The 17,478-nt window shown below is 42.7% G+C and overlaps 1 protein-coding gene across 11 annotated transcripts in view; it reads left to right on the top strand.

Annotated features, from left to right (window-relative positions):
- The window catches only part of baz2ba (bromodomain adjacent to zinc finger domain, 2Ba), a 66,585-nt gene extending 49,477 nt beyond the window's left edge, over window positions 1-17,108 (top strand). For 2 of the 11 annotated variants that reach the window (XM_076730846.1, XM_076730810.1), the window contains 25 exons: window positions 43-265; window positions 752-844; window positions 1,828-1,889; window positions 2,172-2,237; window positions 2,926-2,991; window positions 3,271-3,315; window positions 3,622-3,648; window positions 5,581-5,646; window positions 5,984-6,124; window positions 6,630-6,884; window positions 7,241-7,464; window positions 7,996-8,070; window positions 8,149-8,380; window positions 8,471-8,533; window positions 9,134-9,278; window positions 10,441-11,261; window positions 11,400-11,649; window positions 11,905-12,060; window positions 12,374-12,534; window positions 12,661-12,989; window positions 13,594-13,729; window positions 13,839-13,985; window positions 14,683-14,984; window positions 15,313-15,456; window positions 15,646-17,108. In XM_076730846.1, the coding sequence (XP_076586961.1) occupies window positions 43-265; window positions 752-844; window positions 1,828-1,889; window positions 2,172-2,237; window positions 2,926-2,991; window positions 3,271-3,315; window positions 3,622-3,648; window positions 5,581-5,646; window positions 5,984-6,124; window positions 6,630-6,884; window positions 7,241-7,464; window positions 7,996-8,070; window positions 8,149-8,380; window positions 8,471-8,533; window positions 9,134-9,278; window positions 10,441-11,261; window positions 11,400-11,649; window positions 11,905-12,060; window positions 12,374-12,534; window positions 12,661-12,989; window positions 13,594-13,729; window positions 13,839-13,985; window positions 14,683-14,984; window positions 15,313-15,456; window positions 15,646-15,802 (4,386 nt within the window). In that variant the 3' untranslated portion in view covers window positions 15,803-17,108. Of the gene's footprint in view, window positions 1-42; window positions 266-751; window positions 845-1,827; window positions 1,890-2,171; window positions 2,238-2,925; window positions 2,992-3,270; window positions 3,316-3,621; window positions 3,655-5,580; window positions 5,647-5,983; window positions 6,125-6,629; window positions 6,885-7,240; window positions 7,465-7,995; window positions 8,071-8,148; window positions 8,381-8,470; window positions 8,534-9,133; window positions 9,279-10,440; window positions 11,262-11,399; window positions 11,650-11,904; window positions 12,061-12,373; window positions 12,535-12,660; window positions 12,990-13,593; window positions 13,730-13,838; window positions 13,986-14,682; window positions 14,985-15,312; window positions 15,457-15,645 lie in introns of all 11 variants that reach the window. The other 9 variants (XM_076730827.1, XM_076730802.1, XM_076730855.1 and 6 more) reach the window with 6 other exon arrangements.
- Window positions 17,109-17,478: the final 370 nt, after the last annotated feature.

Below are 17,478 nucleotides of genomic sequence, written 5' to 3'. Positions count from 1 at the left end.
ACCCCCTCCCAATCTCTCCATCTTTACTTTACCCGTCTCCAGGGTTTACAGTGGAGCCTGTTGAAGGAAGAGGAGGTCATTCCTCGTATTTTGGCGATGGAAGGTCGCAGGGGTCGTCCCCCTAATTCAGACCGTCAGTTAGCGGGCGAAGGTACAAAAGGTAACCGACGGAGGAAGGGGCGGCCCCCAAATGTGGGTGATCCACTGGCACCCGAGGGCCCCAGTCCCAGTGAGGTCAAACTTCTGCGCAAACTAGAGGCTCAAGGTTAGCAGAAGAAATGAGGCCTGAAATATGTTTGTCATAAGTGTGTGTGCCATTAATCAACCAGCCATTATTCAGGTGGCAGGTTTTTTTTTTTTTTTTTTTTTTTTTTTTTTTGGGGGGGGGGGGGGGGGGAGTCATTTTTTTCTCCTTTGTGCTTTGTGTTCGTTAGATCCACCGACTTCATATGTTGTAACATAGATACCTTTAAAGATGCTGGGCTTTCATAATAGCCAGTTATAATAATCAGTCAGTTATAGTTATGAGATATATTTGGATCATGTTTATCTCAGAATTTGAAGATGTTCATGGACAAATTGCATAATACATGTCTTTATGGGGAAAAGTTTGTTTGAGCCTCTCCCCCTAATTTAGTCTTCTAAATTTTACAAAACCTGAAGAGTTATCTCAGTCAAACGTGCTAGGTCAGGCTACAGCAGCATTCAGGTATTCTCCTGAAATTTCTCACTGACTGTTGCCTTTGTGCAGAAATAGCTCGACAGGCTGCCCAGATGAAACTCATGAGAAAACTGGAAAAGCAGGCACTGGCGCGTGCAGCCAAAGAAGCACGGAAACAGCAAGGTAAACTCAAGTTTGTTTTTTTTTTCTTTTTGTGTGTGTGTGTGTGTGTGTGTGTGTGTGTGTGTTGTAGCACAGGGCTGTAAGGATGGTAGCAATGGTCACTTCAAACCTCTTTGATCTAAATGGGTGAAGTATAAAGACCAGCAGAGCCTCTGCTTCTATAGCCTTTGTATGTATGTACATATTTATTTTCATCACTTTAACGCATAAGCTTTAATCTTCCTCCCGCTCTAATCTTCATTGCTACCGTGAGGCTGGTTTCAAACATTATGCGTATACGTTTTTTTTTATTCCTATACACGACATCAAAGATGAGCAGTCAAATCGAAATCTCAAGACTGTTTCCTTAGCCCTCACTTAAACTCAGAACTAGAACCAGACATGATTTATTTTCAGAAATGTATAGTGCACCACAGGAAGACCATTTTGATCTGTGTTCCTACTATTACGACATCACTTCTACATGTTTTTAATTCAGCTTTTGCTGCTGATAAAAGTCCCGCAGTATGGAAATGCTGAGATCCATTGCATAAATTTGGCGACAATGGTGACCTAAAAACTATCTGCCTATATCTAAGCTGTCCAGATGGAGCTTAGATATAAGCTGTCCCACAATCACTCCTCAACTCACAATTCAATGCCTCCATGGAGGATAATAATTAGTTTAAGAGGAGGGTTTAGACCTGGTCCTAGTGCAGTACCTGCTACCGGCAGGCTAAAGCTTTTCATATTGATGTGTGTTTGGTTTTAATGATTGTGTCTGTGTGTCTTATTATTGTTTTGTGTGACTGACTCATCTTAGTTGTGATCTAGTTCTCAGAATTTCTTGCCCTCTTGTGTAAAATACATCTTGATCTCAGTGAGACCTCCTGAATAAATAACGCTCAACAACTGGAATTCTCTCAGATATGAATACAGCTGGTAACGCAGCTTTGTAGGTCATTTTTGTCCACACTAATGTAACACTGACTTGACTCTTGTAGCTATCATGGCAGCGGAGGAGAGGAGGAAGCAGAAAGAACAGATCAAGATTCTTAAGCAGCAGGTGGGTCCGCTTTCTACATGTGTGCTGACAAATCCTTTTCCTCCCTTTCTCCTTATCTAAGTGTCCTGACACACATAGTCTACTGCAGGAAATGCTGAATGGTTGTTTTGTGATGCTTTAAAGCTTGCTTTTCAATTACCATCATTGCTTGGTGGTACTCAACTTATTGTTGTGTCTTTCTGCGCATCTCAACTGGAATAGAGCGGCCGGAAAGTGATTTTTATCTCAAGATGTTGTCCAGTGTCTCAAATATTAAGAGATTATGTTTTTTTTTTTTTATAGGAAAAGATCAAGCGTATTCAGCAGATTCGGATGGAGAAGGAACTCAGGGCACAGCAAATTTTGGAGGTACAGAATCTGATCCAACAGCACCTCTGATTAAGCAGAACATTCCTGGATAGTTACAGCCCCTCAGTCTATAGTGTTTTAATCTTCCTAAAGCTCATTACTGAACAGCAGCATGCATTGGAGGGAGTTGCGTCTTCTTAGGCATAATTCCACATGGAACTAATGCTAAATTGGTCTTGGTTGACGGCTGTTGAATATTAAAATGGCTGTTGCTGCCTCTTCAGACCTTATTTAAATTGGACAGAAAAGTCTTTTTTTTTCATCAGACAACAGTAACAGTTTAGCATAAGTGGGTCGAGGAAAAAAAAAAGGTGCTGTTTTCCACACACGCAAACACACATGCAAAGATGCATGCACATCCACGTACACACACACACACACATATGCAGGCGCACACAATTATACTGTAGGAGCTTCAAAGTGTTTTAGCAGGACTAAATCAATTTTGAGTTGACACGGTTGACAAGCCACTCATAACGGGAGGCTTCAACATATTCACAATTAGGTGTTAAAGAGATACATTATTCATTCGCTGTGTTTTACAAATTTCACTGGCATTCAGAAGCATAAAATCTCTGCTCAAACCAGAAAACTGCAAACAATCAGTTAAAGTGCAGCAAAGCCTCCACCCAAGACTGATTGATATATGTCCGTCTCCGTGATCCTTGATCTTAATCTTTATTCATAGGCCAAACGGAAAAAGAAGCAAGAAGCCGCCAATGCCAAAATATTGGAGGCAGAAAAGCGCATAAAGGTATGTTTATATTTTAAATAAAAGCCTCGAAACAGATGTGAAATTACACCTACTATAATATTCATACATATGTGTCTTTTTAATCAAAAGTCTCATGGATGAGATTATTTCATACGTACCGTGATGTGAGGCTTGTTCCACTTAAGAAGTCGCTGGCAATAAAATTAGAGCGGCCCTTTGAAACGGGCTGAAATTCCATCAGTCTGTCGCGATTTTTGTGATATTGGCACAATGGAAGCATATTGATTTTTCCCTCATCTTCTCTTTCTTGCCTTCAAGGAGAAAGAGTTGAGGAGACAGCAGGCGGAGATTCTCAAACACCAGGTAGGCATTCACTACGGCTGGCTCGGCCTCTTGAACGTGATAGTTACTGCTGAATAAAACCATTTACCTCAAACTTCACTTGAGTAGGAATGTGCAGGCGTGTATGTGTGCGTGTGAGTACGAGTGTGTTCGTGCATCTGTGTGCTTTTAAATAGAGGCATGTGTGAGTATACAGTATATAAATGTGGTTAATTACCAGAAATCCAATTAGTGAAAGTCTGCAGTATTTCTCTATATTAAACCCCATGCTTATTGGTACTGGATATTACTTCTGTTCCATAATATTTTGCCAACTCTCTCTGCCAGGAGTTGGAGAGGCATAGACTAGATATGGTATGGGTATGTTTATTTTTGTACATCTAACACCTGCATCGTGTAACTGGTTGTGTTATGGTTGTCATAGCAATGCATTAAGTGTAGCACTGGCTGCTGTCATACTACATTCTTCTGCATGGCTTTCCAGCAAAACCAACAAAAGAGAAAAAGAGTCAGTATGCTGCCTCCATCTGCTCGTCCTGAGGGACAACTGACCCTGTCACGGTGGCCAGGCAGCTTCTGTCCCCCTCCCCCATCCTTCCCCCTTCTACTCAGAATGCATTGCAAAGACTGCTAGCCAATCCACACTCACTGTCTGAAAGTGCACTGGAGGAGTTTCCATCCATCACATACATTGTCTAACTGTTGTATTGGAGTAGCCTGTGTTACCCATGAGTGCTTGACGATTTCGGCCCAGACATTGAGCTTGTGTCTGTTCGTCCGTGCATCTGTTCTGCAGTCCACAGAGTGCTGGACTTTAACCTGCCCCATCCCAGCCTCTCTGTCATTCACTGTTCCTGTACTCTGCACAAAGAATGAAAACAGCTACTGAGAATCATTTTGTTTTTATGGTGGAGAGACTTCAAAGCAGATTTAACCCCCCCCACCCCACCCCACCCCACCCCTTGTTTGGTGAGGGTACAGCACAACTGTTACTTGAAAATAGACCGGATAGAGTGTAGAGCAACAACATAATCAAATCCACCATGGGGACAAATATGGTTCTGTGTAGCATTTAATTTTGGCCTGGCTGTCTTGCTTGTAGCCCTTCTCACTCATACACAGTCACAGCTGAATCCACAGGTCTGCCTATCTGTTTCACAGTAGACTCTGAGCTGATTGTTGAATCAACCCCTTATACCTTCACTCGGAGCGCAATGAAAGGGGGGCAAATTGAGATACATGAAATAATCGTGGTATTTACGGTTGTCACATGCAGTCGTTTTGCTTTTGATTTATTGTAGTTTGTTATCATAGTATCCCTCAACATACTCAATGTTTTTGATGAATTGGAAAGCTAGAAAAAGCTGAATGCCACAGGCTTTATGTCCTTTTTGAAGTTGTCTTTTTGAAGTTTTCCATTTGTAGATAAATCAAACCAAGAAGGACATAGAAATATTGTAGCAGAGTGCTTGGCATCTAGCCTGACTGAACAATCCTCACAAACAGCACATTTTAGTCACTATGTGCTGGAAATGTCCTTGGCAAGCCCTAATAGTGGCAATTGTGTCTTTCTGGTGGATCACAGAGGGAATGACAGCCTGATACGGTGGAGCGGGAAACCTAAAGAGATCAAATGAAATGATAGTCAGTCACCAGTGATTCCTGTGCCCTTTTGCAGTAGACTGTGTATCATGCACCAAAGAACAACGTAGATGTCTCATCCTCAGCAGTCACATACTGTGCTAATACTTAAGCTGCCAAAACCACTGAAGTGGAACTGCCCTGTTTGAAGCTATCCTTTACCATCCGCTCGCATTTGCCGTCCCCTCACCAAATATTATGAGAATGATGTGTCAAATAAACATTAGCATCGACTCATGTAATAGAATTTATTATTTTGATTGTGACGCCAGTGTGGCATATCAGAAGACTTCTGGCAACCAGCATTTTGTTGCTTTTGTTGTGTCAGCTTTAGTTTAGAGGCGCCGCCACCGATTCCAGCTGCTTCTCTTTTTTGAGCCTGTCATCACATCTACTTTGTATCGCATCTATGTGTTGCTTTTTGGTTGTCATCGTACTACTGTACTCTTCACTTATGCTTCCACCATACATGTGAAAGTGTATACATGTGAAGCATCGTTTTGTGTTTGTTCAAGTATGGTGCCTATACTAAATTTAGTGCATCACAGTTTTGCGTTATTACACCACATGCTAAATTTAGTCGACCTTGAGTGCCGTATGCACAATGTGTGCTTGTTAATGTGCCTCTGTTTTTTGCCACTCTAGGAGAGGGAGAGGAGGAGGCAACATGTAATGCTGATGAAGGCTGTTGAGGCTCGCAAGAAAGCAGAGGTAGTCCATATGCACGCAAATGAATGCAGAAATACACACACAGTCCACTCCATAAAAAGAGCCTAAGTCATTATTCCCTGGATGGATTCCTGCTTTCTCTCTTTTTTGTGTGCTCTTTTCCTCCATTCATTTTTTTTCCACACACTTACCAAGTCAAAAGATTCTGGCCCTCAAGCACTTTTCCTTTGAATGCACAGCAGCATTAGGCTGAATTCTAATACTGCTCAGCAAAGTCAAGTAAACCTTCTTGTCTGTTTTCGCACACACACACAAACACACACACACACACACACACACTTTGCTTCCCTAATGCTCCCGTGAATTTTGGACTCTCTAGGAGCGTGAGCGCTTGCGGCAGGAGAAAAGGGATGAGAAGCGCCTGAACAAAGAGCGCAAACTGGAGCAACGGAGGCTGGAGCTGGAGATAGCGAGGGAGCTGAAGAAGCCAAATGAAGACATGTGTCTCTCCGATCATAAGGTAGTTTAGATAGTGGCTGATCCGGTCAGGGCTGTGAATGTAAAGTTCATCACCTTCCATTGTCAGTTTTTCTCGTTTGAATTCAGCTAAATACCCGGATTTAGGTCAGCAGGTTGACATACTCACAAATTTCCTGTCATAATAATGATAAAATTATTATTACTATTATCATTATTATTATTAAATAGTAAGTTGTGCATTTTCTTGAGGGTCAGTGTGTGCCATAAGACCACATGGTGCACTTTTATATATGGAAGTGTGTGCCCCCAAGTGGTTAAAGGAGAGTACTGCATAATGTAGAAAATAAGGAGTCATTACTTTGAACTGAAAATCACCATCTTGATAACAATCAGCAGATGTCAGCTTTAATAAGCTCCCATTTTCCACAGTTGTTTAGATTGTGACTCTGCAGTTCAAAGTGGATTTAATGTATTTCTCCCGCGGTAACACATACGTCAACAAAAACAGCGAGCAATCCTAACTTTACCTGCTTTCCTTTGTCCAGCCTCTCCCTGATTTCTCCCGGATTCCCGGACTCATCCTACCAGGACGTGCTGTGTCCGACTGCCTGATGCTGATGCAGTTCCTGCGAGGCTTCGGAAAGGTTTTGGGTCTTGATTTGAATACGGATGTGCCCACCCTTGGCATGCTACAGGAGGGCTTGCTCAATGTAGGGGACAGCATGGGCCATGTCCAAGACCTTCTGGTCAAACTGCTTTCTCTGGCAGTCTGTGATCCCGGTTTGCCACCTGGACAAAAGGTGAGCAAGTTCATTAAGTCATATTTTACCTGTGCATGATTCTGAACCAGCAGAACCAGATTGAAAATTACACCCGAAAAGGCCATATGGCAGTTACTGCTCTAGCTGGTAGTTTTAGTTTAGGAGTGACTGTACAGTATTACATGCAAATTTTTAATGCAGGACTATTAGACTTTATAAAGGATAATTGTTGCCCATTGTGATGTTGTTATTTTTGGTTTTAGTGTTGTGTGTGACTTTCCTCTCGACTGACATTGCAAATAAGACTAAAATTACAAATAACAAGCTTAGAAGTAAAATCTATTTAAATTTGTCGAGGAAGCATTCATTAACTTCATCCTCTGCTTCTCCATCAGACAAAAACCATGCTGGGGGACCACCTGACCAATGTTGGCATCAACAGGGATAATGTGTCTGAGGTGCTACAGATGTACATGGGAGCCCATTGTGCCAACACAGAACTGGCCCCTCTGGCCCTTAGTCTGAAGACCAAGGCTTTCCAGGCCCACACGCCTGCCCAGAAGGCCTCAATCCTGGGCTTCCTGGCTAACGAGCTGGCCTGCAGCAAACCTGTTATCAGGTAGGAGAAGCAGCTGAAGCTACAAAAGTGGGACTGTCCAGCTGAGCCCTGTGGTGTACCTTTTCAATATACTCTGCATCATTGACATAATGTCGCATGGTTAGAAAGTGGTCTACAATTCTTCCCTTAATCTCTGAATTCACATAATTAAAGTCACAAAATAAGAAATCCAATCTAATCCTACTCAGCAGCTACACACTGAAACAATATACTGTTCTGTATGTGCCTTCATATTACTTCACACTCAAGCTCTTCAGTAGCCAATAATGGTATGTTTTATTGATGCAGCGGTAAATGCTTAATAAAGCTGCAGTAGGGAGCAGTAATTTGTAGAACAATCCTTTTGATTGTAAGCAACTTATGCAAGTATTAATTTGTGCTGCGGGATGCCAGTGTGTTAAACTTTTTACTTTGACTGTAGATAGTTACTAGCCTCCCCGTGCTTTCATCTTTTACTCAATATATTTGACGAGAATATTAAAAAATGTGTGCACATAGGAAAAACTGACGGGATTGTATTTTGTCTTGCAGTGAAATTGACAAGAGTCTGGATCAGATGGCAAACATGAGGAAGGACAAGATCATCATGGAGGGAAAACTGAAGAAGTAAGTTTTCTTAAACCGTAAAAAGTAATGCGTTGATTCTCTGTAAACTGCCACGCTGAACCTGTTTGTGCTGCGCAGGCTGAGGGCCATTTATGCCAAACGCACTGGGAAGAGGGAGGCCAGTATGGGTGTGGAAGAGAACCAGTCTGTTTGCACACCGTCCTCTGCCGGCAAACGCAAGAGAAAACTGGGTGGGGACAGCGACGATGATGATGAGGACGACGACGACAGTGAAGACCAGGCAGAGGATGAGGAGGACGAGGAGGAGGAAGAAATGAAGAAGGTCAAAAAAGTGGAGACGTATGATGAGGTAAAAAGAGACAGATTCAACTTTAGATCCATTGCGAAAGCTGACTTTGAAAAGTTGCTCGCAGACATTGACGGTGTTTCGTCCTGTCAGGATGAAGTTGATCAAGCCACCAGTATCGAGGAGCTGGAGAAGCAGATAGAGAAATTAGCCAAGGTATGTTCTTCTTTAAAATGTACATGTGCTGTGACAAAGTTAATACCCATTAACATAATCTATAAGGCATCAGAAAATGAATGCATGGTTGGTTGACACAGATAATGCTTGATTAAAAACGGGACACACAGTGAGATAGAAAAAGTCTCTTGGGAAAGCAACTATGAAGAGATAAACCACAGAAACGTGGAGTATTGTTGCCCTGTGGTTATGCCATGAAGACGTGTTATTCTCATACACTTTCATACAATACACAAGACGAACACCCCCTACACTCTAGATAATAGATTAGATTTTGGAAAATGGTAAAAAAAAAATGTATTTTCTTAAAATAGCTACCACCTCGTAGTGCTTTGATGTGCACTGTGCTTAAAAAACAAATGGTGTGTTGTACATTTTATGAGCATTTATGCTGACATGGGGCTATTTGTTAATGAAGGCATTAATTAGCTTAATAAATTACCTCATTAACATTAACATGTAATGCTTAATATATGATGGTGATTAGAAAAGAACATTAAATAGCAGAGGTGTCTTTTCTTTTCCTGAAGGTCTGTGGATGAAAATAATGTATAGAAATCATGTTTTGTACCATTGCAGCAACATCATCAGACCAGAAGAAAGCTGTTTGAGATATCCCATTCTCTGCGCTCCATGATGTATGGCCAGGACCGTTACCGCCGCCGGTACTGGGTACTTCCCCACTGTGGAGGGGTCTTCATTGAAGCCATGGAGAGTGGAGAAGGTAGCTATGGTACAAGCACACACACGTCTGATGAATTTTTATATTAAAAAAGTGTAATATCTAACATTAAAATGTCCAAAAGCAACTAGACTTAATGTTTCCGATGACGTTCAAACCCAGAAAATCTGTAATATTATTCACGGTAGCGGTGCATTTAATTTGCTCGCCTTGACTTTCTCTAGTTGATATAACTTCAGGGAAACACGGCAAACAGGAGATGACACATCAGGGACTGAGGAAGGAAGTCCACAAATGTGACTGAACTTAATGTGAATAAAACTTTGAAACATCTGCCGGATACGTCAGATAGATTTTCATCTACGATGGTGGTTGTTAAGTGATGAAGACAATAACTCCCATGATCCTATGCTGCTTCACGACGTCAATAAACCATGTGCTCATCTGACTGCATGGAACATTTTATGCACACTCAAAACATATCTGGAAAGTACAAATTACAGTAACAGATTTGATTTTGCAGGAAAAGGAAAGAAGAAGTGCTGTCTATGAATGCTGACTATGTGTCAGTTTAGCTGCATGTTCAGCTGTTTTTGTGTCCGGAGGCATTATGTTGTCTGTCCGTCTGTCCCGTTCTTGTGAACTTGAAATCTCAGGATTGCCTTGAGGGAATTTCTTCAAATTTGGCACAAACGTTCACTTGGACTGAAGGATGAACTGATTCGATTTTGGTGGTCAAAGGTCACCATGACCTCACAAAACACATTTTCGGCCAACTCTCTAGAATTAAATGCTAATTATGACAAAATTTCACACTAATGTCTCAAAGGATAAATGATGAATTGATGACATTTTATATCCAAAAGGTCAAAGGTCATCTTCACTGTGACATCAGATGTTCTGCAAAAACACTTTTCTGGCTGTTATTCAACACCATAACTCAGGAACAGAAGAGCAGATTATGACTTTGACATGGATGTAAAATGTAACTTGACTGCAAGGCAGTAATTCTAGTTGGAAGTTTGAGATATGCTGTTGATGTTTTACTTCATCTTAATTCTTTAAGACTAATTTGAGATTGCATATGCAAACTAATCTAACACAACACAAAAGTTTGTTCCAGAATAATCATCACTCAGTTGTAATATCAACCACAGCAGTTAAGTTGTCGGCTACATTAAGCGTGCGCTCTCTTTCCCTGCAGCTCCAGAGGAACTGGAGGAGGAGCGACAGAGGAGGAGGAGAGCAGCAGAGGAGGTCAAGGTCAAAGAGGAGCCTCAGGAGATTGAGGTGCAGAAGGAGAAACCCTCCAACCTTGATGTGCAGAGCCCTCGAACGCAAGGCTTGGAGCAACAGACAGAGGAGGAAAAGGAGCATGGGGGGACGAACAACTCCCCGACCCTCTTCTACCAGCAACCAGGCTGCGTATCCAACCTGTGCACATTCCGGGACGTCAACAAGGACGTTGTCAAAGAAACTGTGAATTCAGAGGACAAGGAGAGTCCCCATGTGAGAAAAAACAGCAGCCCCGCGGGCACTCCTATTGCCACAACCACTGTAACATCATCCTCCCCTACTCACAATACCTCTGAACCGGCAGTAGCAACAACACCCTCCATGGTGACCACTAATGACAATACAAGCGTCCCTCCCCCAGCCTCAACTTCTTTATCAGTCCCCTGCCTGCCGGCCCCGCGGGAAAGCCCGGGGAACACTCCTCCAACCTCATCCCCTGCTCCATCCCCACACATCGCATTCCAAGCCAACGACCAGCTACTCAGAGTCCTGACGGAGAGGAGCGGACACTGGTTCAGTCTGCTCCCTCGAAACCCCTGTGACCTCGCTTCCATCACCACACCTCCTCCAGGAGTGCCCCGTGTGTCTCCTCAGGCATCCTCCACCCCTGCCAGGCCCAGATCCCCTCCTCCATCCCCTGCCCTGCCTCTCACCCCTTCTGCTGCCTCAGCCTCCGCCAGCCCGCACCACCCAGCTGGCCTCCTCAACTACCCACTATCAGCCCTGCAGGTGAGGCTGCTGAGCGGACACAAATAGAGATAGCTGTGTTTCTTACAGTTATTTTTACCGTGCATCACCTCAACTCTCAATATTGCTCACCTTGACCTGCACCTCCCTCACCCTTTTGTTTTTCCTTTTTCTCCCCAGGTGAAGTCAGGTGGTTCATTGCTAGGAGTTTCTTTCGGAAACTGGCCCAGTGGCATGATGAGTCCCAGCCTGCCTCTGTGCAGCAGCCCCAGCCCCATGCCTGGTCACTCTCTGGAGGGCACAGCAGCAAGTGTCTCCAGTAAGAGTGAATCACCTTTACCTCGCATTGAGAAAACCTCATCAATGCCCTCTCCTGCTCTGGAGATGCCCAAATCCCTGGACCACCCCTTACCTCGGCCTATTCCAGAAGGTGAGTGACAAAAAACTTGTAGAGAAATTAAAGTGGAGGCCACAATCAACCGCCATTTTTAACTGAGAAGAATTCACCACCCCGAAAAGATTGCACTTGCCTGAATAGTACAATATAATTGGATTAGGGAACGTTCTGCTCTACTGTATGAATTTCATTTAGGTATAACATACCTAGTTGAATCAACTACCCTTTCACAGTGATGAATGCTCAGTGTCTCTTAGCTTACATGCTTGTTTGTGCTCATTGTCTCAGAGATGCTGACAGGGTGGTGGCGGGTGTCTGACATCGAGGAGCTGAGGGCTTTAGTCAACACTCTACACAGCCGAGGCATCAGAGAGAAGGGCCTCCAGAGGCAGATGCAGAAATACATGGAGATCATCCCCCAGGTCTGCACCAAACACAGAGACGGTAAGTGTCTCAACTCTTCCTCTGAGCACATAATCACTCATATATATATAGCTTGGATTCATGAACAAGACTAAGGGCATGTAGAAAGCATATTTTTAAGGCAGTAGATACAGACTTTGTGTGCTGTCTTCAAACAGAAACATGTCCTTGATGATCCCTGAATACTCTGCAAGCACTGTATTATTTCTAATTGAACTACTCAAATATCTGTGCGTGTGTGGCTGCATCGCTCATGTGTTCACCTGCTTTGGTGAGTGTATTTGTGTGTGTGTGTGTTCGTTACTCACTGATATCTGTCATGTTGTTTATTTAGTGGCCATGATCGAGCTGCGTGAGCTGGAGGAGAGCCAGGTCAGCGTGGAGTCAGTGCGGGGCTGGTGTGTTGAGGAGCAGGCGATGGAGATGGACATTGCCGTGCTGCAGCAAGTAGAGGAACTGGAGAGGAAGGTTACCGCTGCCAGCCTGCAGGTCAAGGTAAAATATTAACACAAGTACAATAATAGCTCCCAAGCCCTTAAGTTAGCAGTTAAAAATGTTTTTAAACATGTTGGGCATCGTTAGCAGAGGCCAAAAGACAGAACAACTGATTTCCTCTTCCAGGGCTGGACATTTCCAGACCCGCAGTCTGAGCGAGAGGACCTGGTGTATTACGAGCACAAGCCGCCCACCAAATCAACGCCAGCGTCAGCAAACGTGGGAGACAAGGACTCCAAGGAGCATTCAGAGGAGCGGGGGGAGAAGGGCGGGGTGACGCGTCACCCGGACAACCCGCTGGACATAGCAGTGACACGTCTGGCCGATCTGGAGCGCAACATCGAGAGAAGGTACCTGAGGAGCCCCTTAGGTACCACCATTCAGATCAGGCTGGATAATGTGGGTACGGTCACTGTCCCTGCCCCCGCCCCATCCACTAGTGCTGACAGGGAAGGGTAGGTCATTTCTCCAACCAAAGCTCCCCACTCTCCCACTAAGACCCTTTCCTCTTTCTGTGTGTGCTTTTTGTTTCCCATATTACTCAAAAAGTGAGGGTCTTTGCTGCTTTCACAGCAGATTTTTGTGGTGGCTTGTTGCATTTTTGTTTCTTTGGTCTTGTGCAGTTTTTTGAGTGGGGTGGGGGCTCCACTCAGCTTCATTTCCTGTATAGGCATTGTTTACTGGTTTAATGGTTTGTTTTTTTCTGCAGTCATCTGCATGGTGTTGTGCATCAGTAACCTTGGTTATGGGCATACTCTTGGCTCCCACTCTACAGCATACACTTACACAGGTTTTACTCCTTCACTCTTTCTGCATGAACGTCCCCTTAACATAACAAAATCGGTGTGTACTTCCCCCTGGTGCCCCTACACCCCTAAAATCTTCATGCCTGTCTCTGCACAGCTGGAACTCTTTATCGTCTGCTGTGTTGTTGGCGGCTCGTTCAACTGATACAGTTTACCGCCTTTGCGTGTGTGTAAATGCACCCTAATATTCACCTGTATGTGTACATTTTTGTTTCTCATCACCTTCCCATCATCCCTCGTTATCTTCTTCCAGCGGTGAGGAGGAGGTGGCACATGGTATGAAGGTGTGGAGGAAGGCCCTGACTGAAGTGCGTAGTGCTGCCCAGTTGGCCATGTGTATCCAGCAACTGCAGAAGTCTATTGCCTGGGAGAGGTCCATCATGAAAGTGGTGAGCAGAGGATAAAATAGAACCACACCATATTTCCACTCCACTAATTACAAGCAAATTCTATTCAAGAAGAACATGCTTGATTTTAATAGATGCACTTGTTTTTTAGTACTGTCAGATGTGCAGGAAGGGGGATAATGAGGACCTCCTCCTGCTGTGTGATGGCTGTGACAAAGGCTGCCACACTTACTGTCACAAACCCAAGATCACCAGTATCCCAGAGGGAGACTGGTACTGCCCGGCCTGCATATCCAAGGTATCAGAGCCTTTTACAATGCATTGCTATTTCTCTACAGTGGATCTCTTGTAGAAAGAATCCTACCTACGTATTTGTGCGTGTATCCCATTTCATTCACACCTTCCAATGTCATTTAGAAGTTTAGGAAAGTATATGGCAGCCAAAACAGATATTTTTGTGTTTTAACTGTCAATGGATGCACCAATATTTAAATCCGACCATTTCCATGCTCAAATAATAATAGTTTTTTAAGTGTTTTGGGGGTTTTTAATGCCTTTATTTGAGTGACAGTAGAGAAATAAGAGGAAATAAGGAGAGAGAGAGAGAGAGAGGAAAAAAATGACACACACCAAAGGTCCAACTGCAAGTATCATACATTTCCCCCAAAGTTTTATTATGTTTCTTCTCAACTTTTATTGTCTGGAGGAGCCTGCACTTGGCCTTTATCCCATTAAGTGACAATAAAACCCTCCATTCATATTCATTCTAATAAAATTCTGAGAAGCTGGAAGCTATTTCAAGCTATACAGAATGTTTTTATGTAGATGTGGTCAGGGAAAAACTGATGTAAGATATGACAAATCGAACCAATAGTTTAGCTCTATTAACCAGAAGAAAAGGCCAATGTTAGCATGATAAATCGGTGTAAGTGGACACTAAAGGGTTAGTTTTAATTGCACTAGAGCTCAGAGAATACATTTTTCACTCTGTACAGGCAAGTGGTCCATCTCCCAAAAGCAAAAAACCTCCAAGCAAACAAGTAGCATCCAGCGGAGGAGGTACTAAGAAAGGTGGAGAGGCGAAGAAGAACGGGAAGCAGGCAGGTAACGGTGAAGTGTCGGAGGACGAGCCGGCCAGCGCCAGCAGCACACCCAAGAAAGGAGCAAAAGACACCAGCAGGAAGAGAAAACCAGAGGAGAGCTCACCTGCTCTGCCAGCAGCCAATCAGGAGAGCCCTGTGTGTGTGAAGCGAGCCAAGACAGCTAGAGACAACAACAGGGACCTGGGATTATGCAGGTATGTGCCTCTGGCTTGCTCATACTTGTCTCTATGCTGAATTTTTCATTTATATATCACCGTCCTTTACACTGTGTTTTGGCCACTTGTGGGCAGCAGGAACAAGCAGTAAATACAAAATTGACTTTATCGTCACTTTTGAAGATGATATTGCTGCAGCGCTGAGGGGAACTGCTGCAAAGTTGGTTCATACTTCTCTGTTGGCTTTTTACCATGAGCAATATGTATTTGATAAAATATTGATTATAGCTTTTCAGGCTTTTTCCCTAACAAATGAATTTCTTAGTTGGTGTCTAACTGTGTGTGTGTGTATTTGTGCGTTAAACAGGGTACTCCTCGCTGAGTTGGAGCGGCATCAGGATGCATGGCCTTTTCTCACACCCGTCAACCTGAAATCGGTCCCTGGCTACAGGAAGGTCATCAAGAAACCGATGGACTTCTCCACCATACGTGAGAAGCTTGTGAGCAGCCAGTAAGTTCCCATCACTTCTGTTTGTTCTTTTTCTACTGAAAGCCTTCAGGGCCTTTGCGCAGAATTTAAAGTCAGAGTCGTGTTTTTCAGGAATGAATTTTTAGTCACACCGCAGTATGTGATGCACTGCGTGTGTGTAAGTTATACTTTCTCACCATAAGACTTTTTTTGTTTTTTTTTTAATTTCAGGTATCAAAACCTGGAGACTTTCATCATTGATGTCAACTTGGTCTTTGATAACTGTGAAAAATTCAATGAAGACAATTCAGACATTGGTCGAGCTGGTCACAACATGAGGAAGTTCTTTGAGAAGCGCTGGACGGAGCTTCTGAAACAAACAAACTAGACGACGTCTGTTCAGATTCTCCCCGTAAGCCCATTCAACCTTTCATATCGGAGCACCAGGTTTTACTTTTATCTTTGTTTTTCTGATGGAGAATGTGGCTTTGCAGGATGGAAGAAGTCAAATCCTTAATAAGGAACCCATGGTGTGCTTAAGAGAGATGTCACCTTGGGGAAAAAAAAAAAAAAAAGTCGTTACATGAGGTGCGCTGGATTTTATTACAACAGGGATAAAAGCCCCAAAGAGTCCCAGAGAAATGGGGTGTCGTAGTGCAATACCTTTCCCTGTCTCAGAACACTGCACTGAATTAATCCTCAACTGTCACTGATGTGTCTGCGCTAGAATACTTTCCACTACTTGTAAATAGTCTTTTGTTATTTAATCGTATTATAGTGAATGTATTTAATTTTGTAATAATTATTTATGAATCAAGGTCCACTTCATTTTCTATGAAAAGGAAGAATCAGCTGAACTGCTTTGAATTAAAAAAGGAATGTGTCTTTGTGTTATAATTTTTCTCCCAAATATCAAACAAAGCCAAGAAAAAAAAAAAAAACCTGTTTACACTGTTCAGTGCTTTGGGGCATCAGAGGACTGTATTCATTTGTTCAAACTGTAAGACTGCATTTATTTACAGGAACAGCAGAGGAACAGTTAGACAATGGTGATTCATGTGTATATACTGTTTATTAATGTCAATATTATGTCTTGTTTGGAACGATGTGTAAAAATTGTTTAAGAATATTAAGATATTGTTTATGCCTTAGAATGATTGTAGCATTCTATTTTAGTGAACGTGATGAAAACATTATCATAAATATTGTTTGTACAGTATATACATATCCTCTGCAAACACTGTGGTATCCTTAATCTTGGTAGTGCCTACCCTTCCAACAGGGGCATGTAGGGGATGTTATTGTTTTTAGTTTTCATTCTTATGACATTATTTTTTTTTTTTTTATATGATTTCAATCCAACAAGGCCTCCAAAGTTGGACAGTGACACAGAAATCATTCCTCACCATAAAAGAAAAAAAGGAACAACAAGCATTCAGTTATGCTTCCATGATGCATTTCCTCGTAATCTGCCACAATACAGAGGACCTAAGGCCATTTGTAACCACTGTGTTGAACCTTGCTGTGTGTTGTGGCCTGATGGAGGCAGCTAGATTTTTTTGTACCCAAGTCAAGAGTACTTGAAGTTACTTTATTTAAGATATTGTGGAATAAAAGTATCATTCTTTTGTAGGAGCTTTATTTTTCACTAGTGTGTGGCACGGACCTATTAAAAGGATGTTTTTCAACGTAAATGACTCAAACTTGTTTTATTTCAGCTCCATCCTACAAAGCTGCTTCTGATGAAAGGGGTTGTGGTAGATCTGTGATCTGATTTATTCTCTCAAATTAGAAATCATGTGTGCATTTGAGGATCTGATTCTCAGTTCAGTTTTCAGGTGTAGACTATTACACAACACTGGTGCCAAAAACACAAATGTGAAACTGTTTCAAGATCCTCATTAAGATGAACTTAATCCAAGCTGTATTTAAGTATTTTCCAAATAAGAACATTTCAATTTTTAATGAGATTAATTTAAAATAATAAGTTATGATTTTAGTTTTGTGGTTGCTCATTTAAACTAAACTGTTGGCAGCCTGATTTTCTCTGAAAAACAAAAATCA

Source organism: Chaetodon auriga, chromosome 1 (assembly GCF_051107435.1).
Source record: "Chaetodon auriga isolate fChaAug3 chromosome 1, fChaAug3.hap1, whole genome shotgun sequence".
In the NCBI taxonomy this organism is placed as follows: Eukaryota; Metazoa; Chordata; class Actinopteri; order Chaetodontiformes; family Chaetodontidae; genus Chaetodon; species Chaetodon auriga.
Note: the sequence above shows the minus strand (reverse complement) of the source record. Positions and strands in the feature narration are given on the sequence as shown.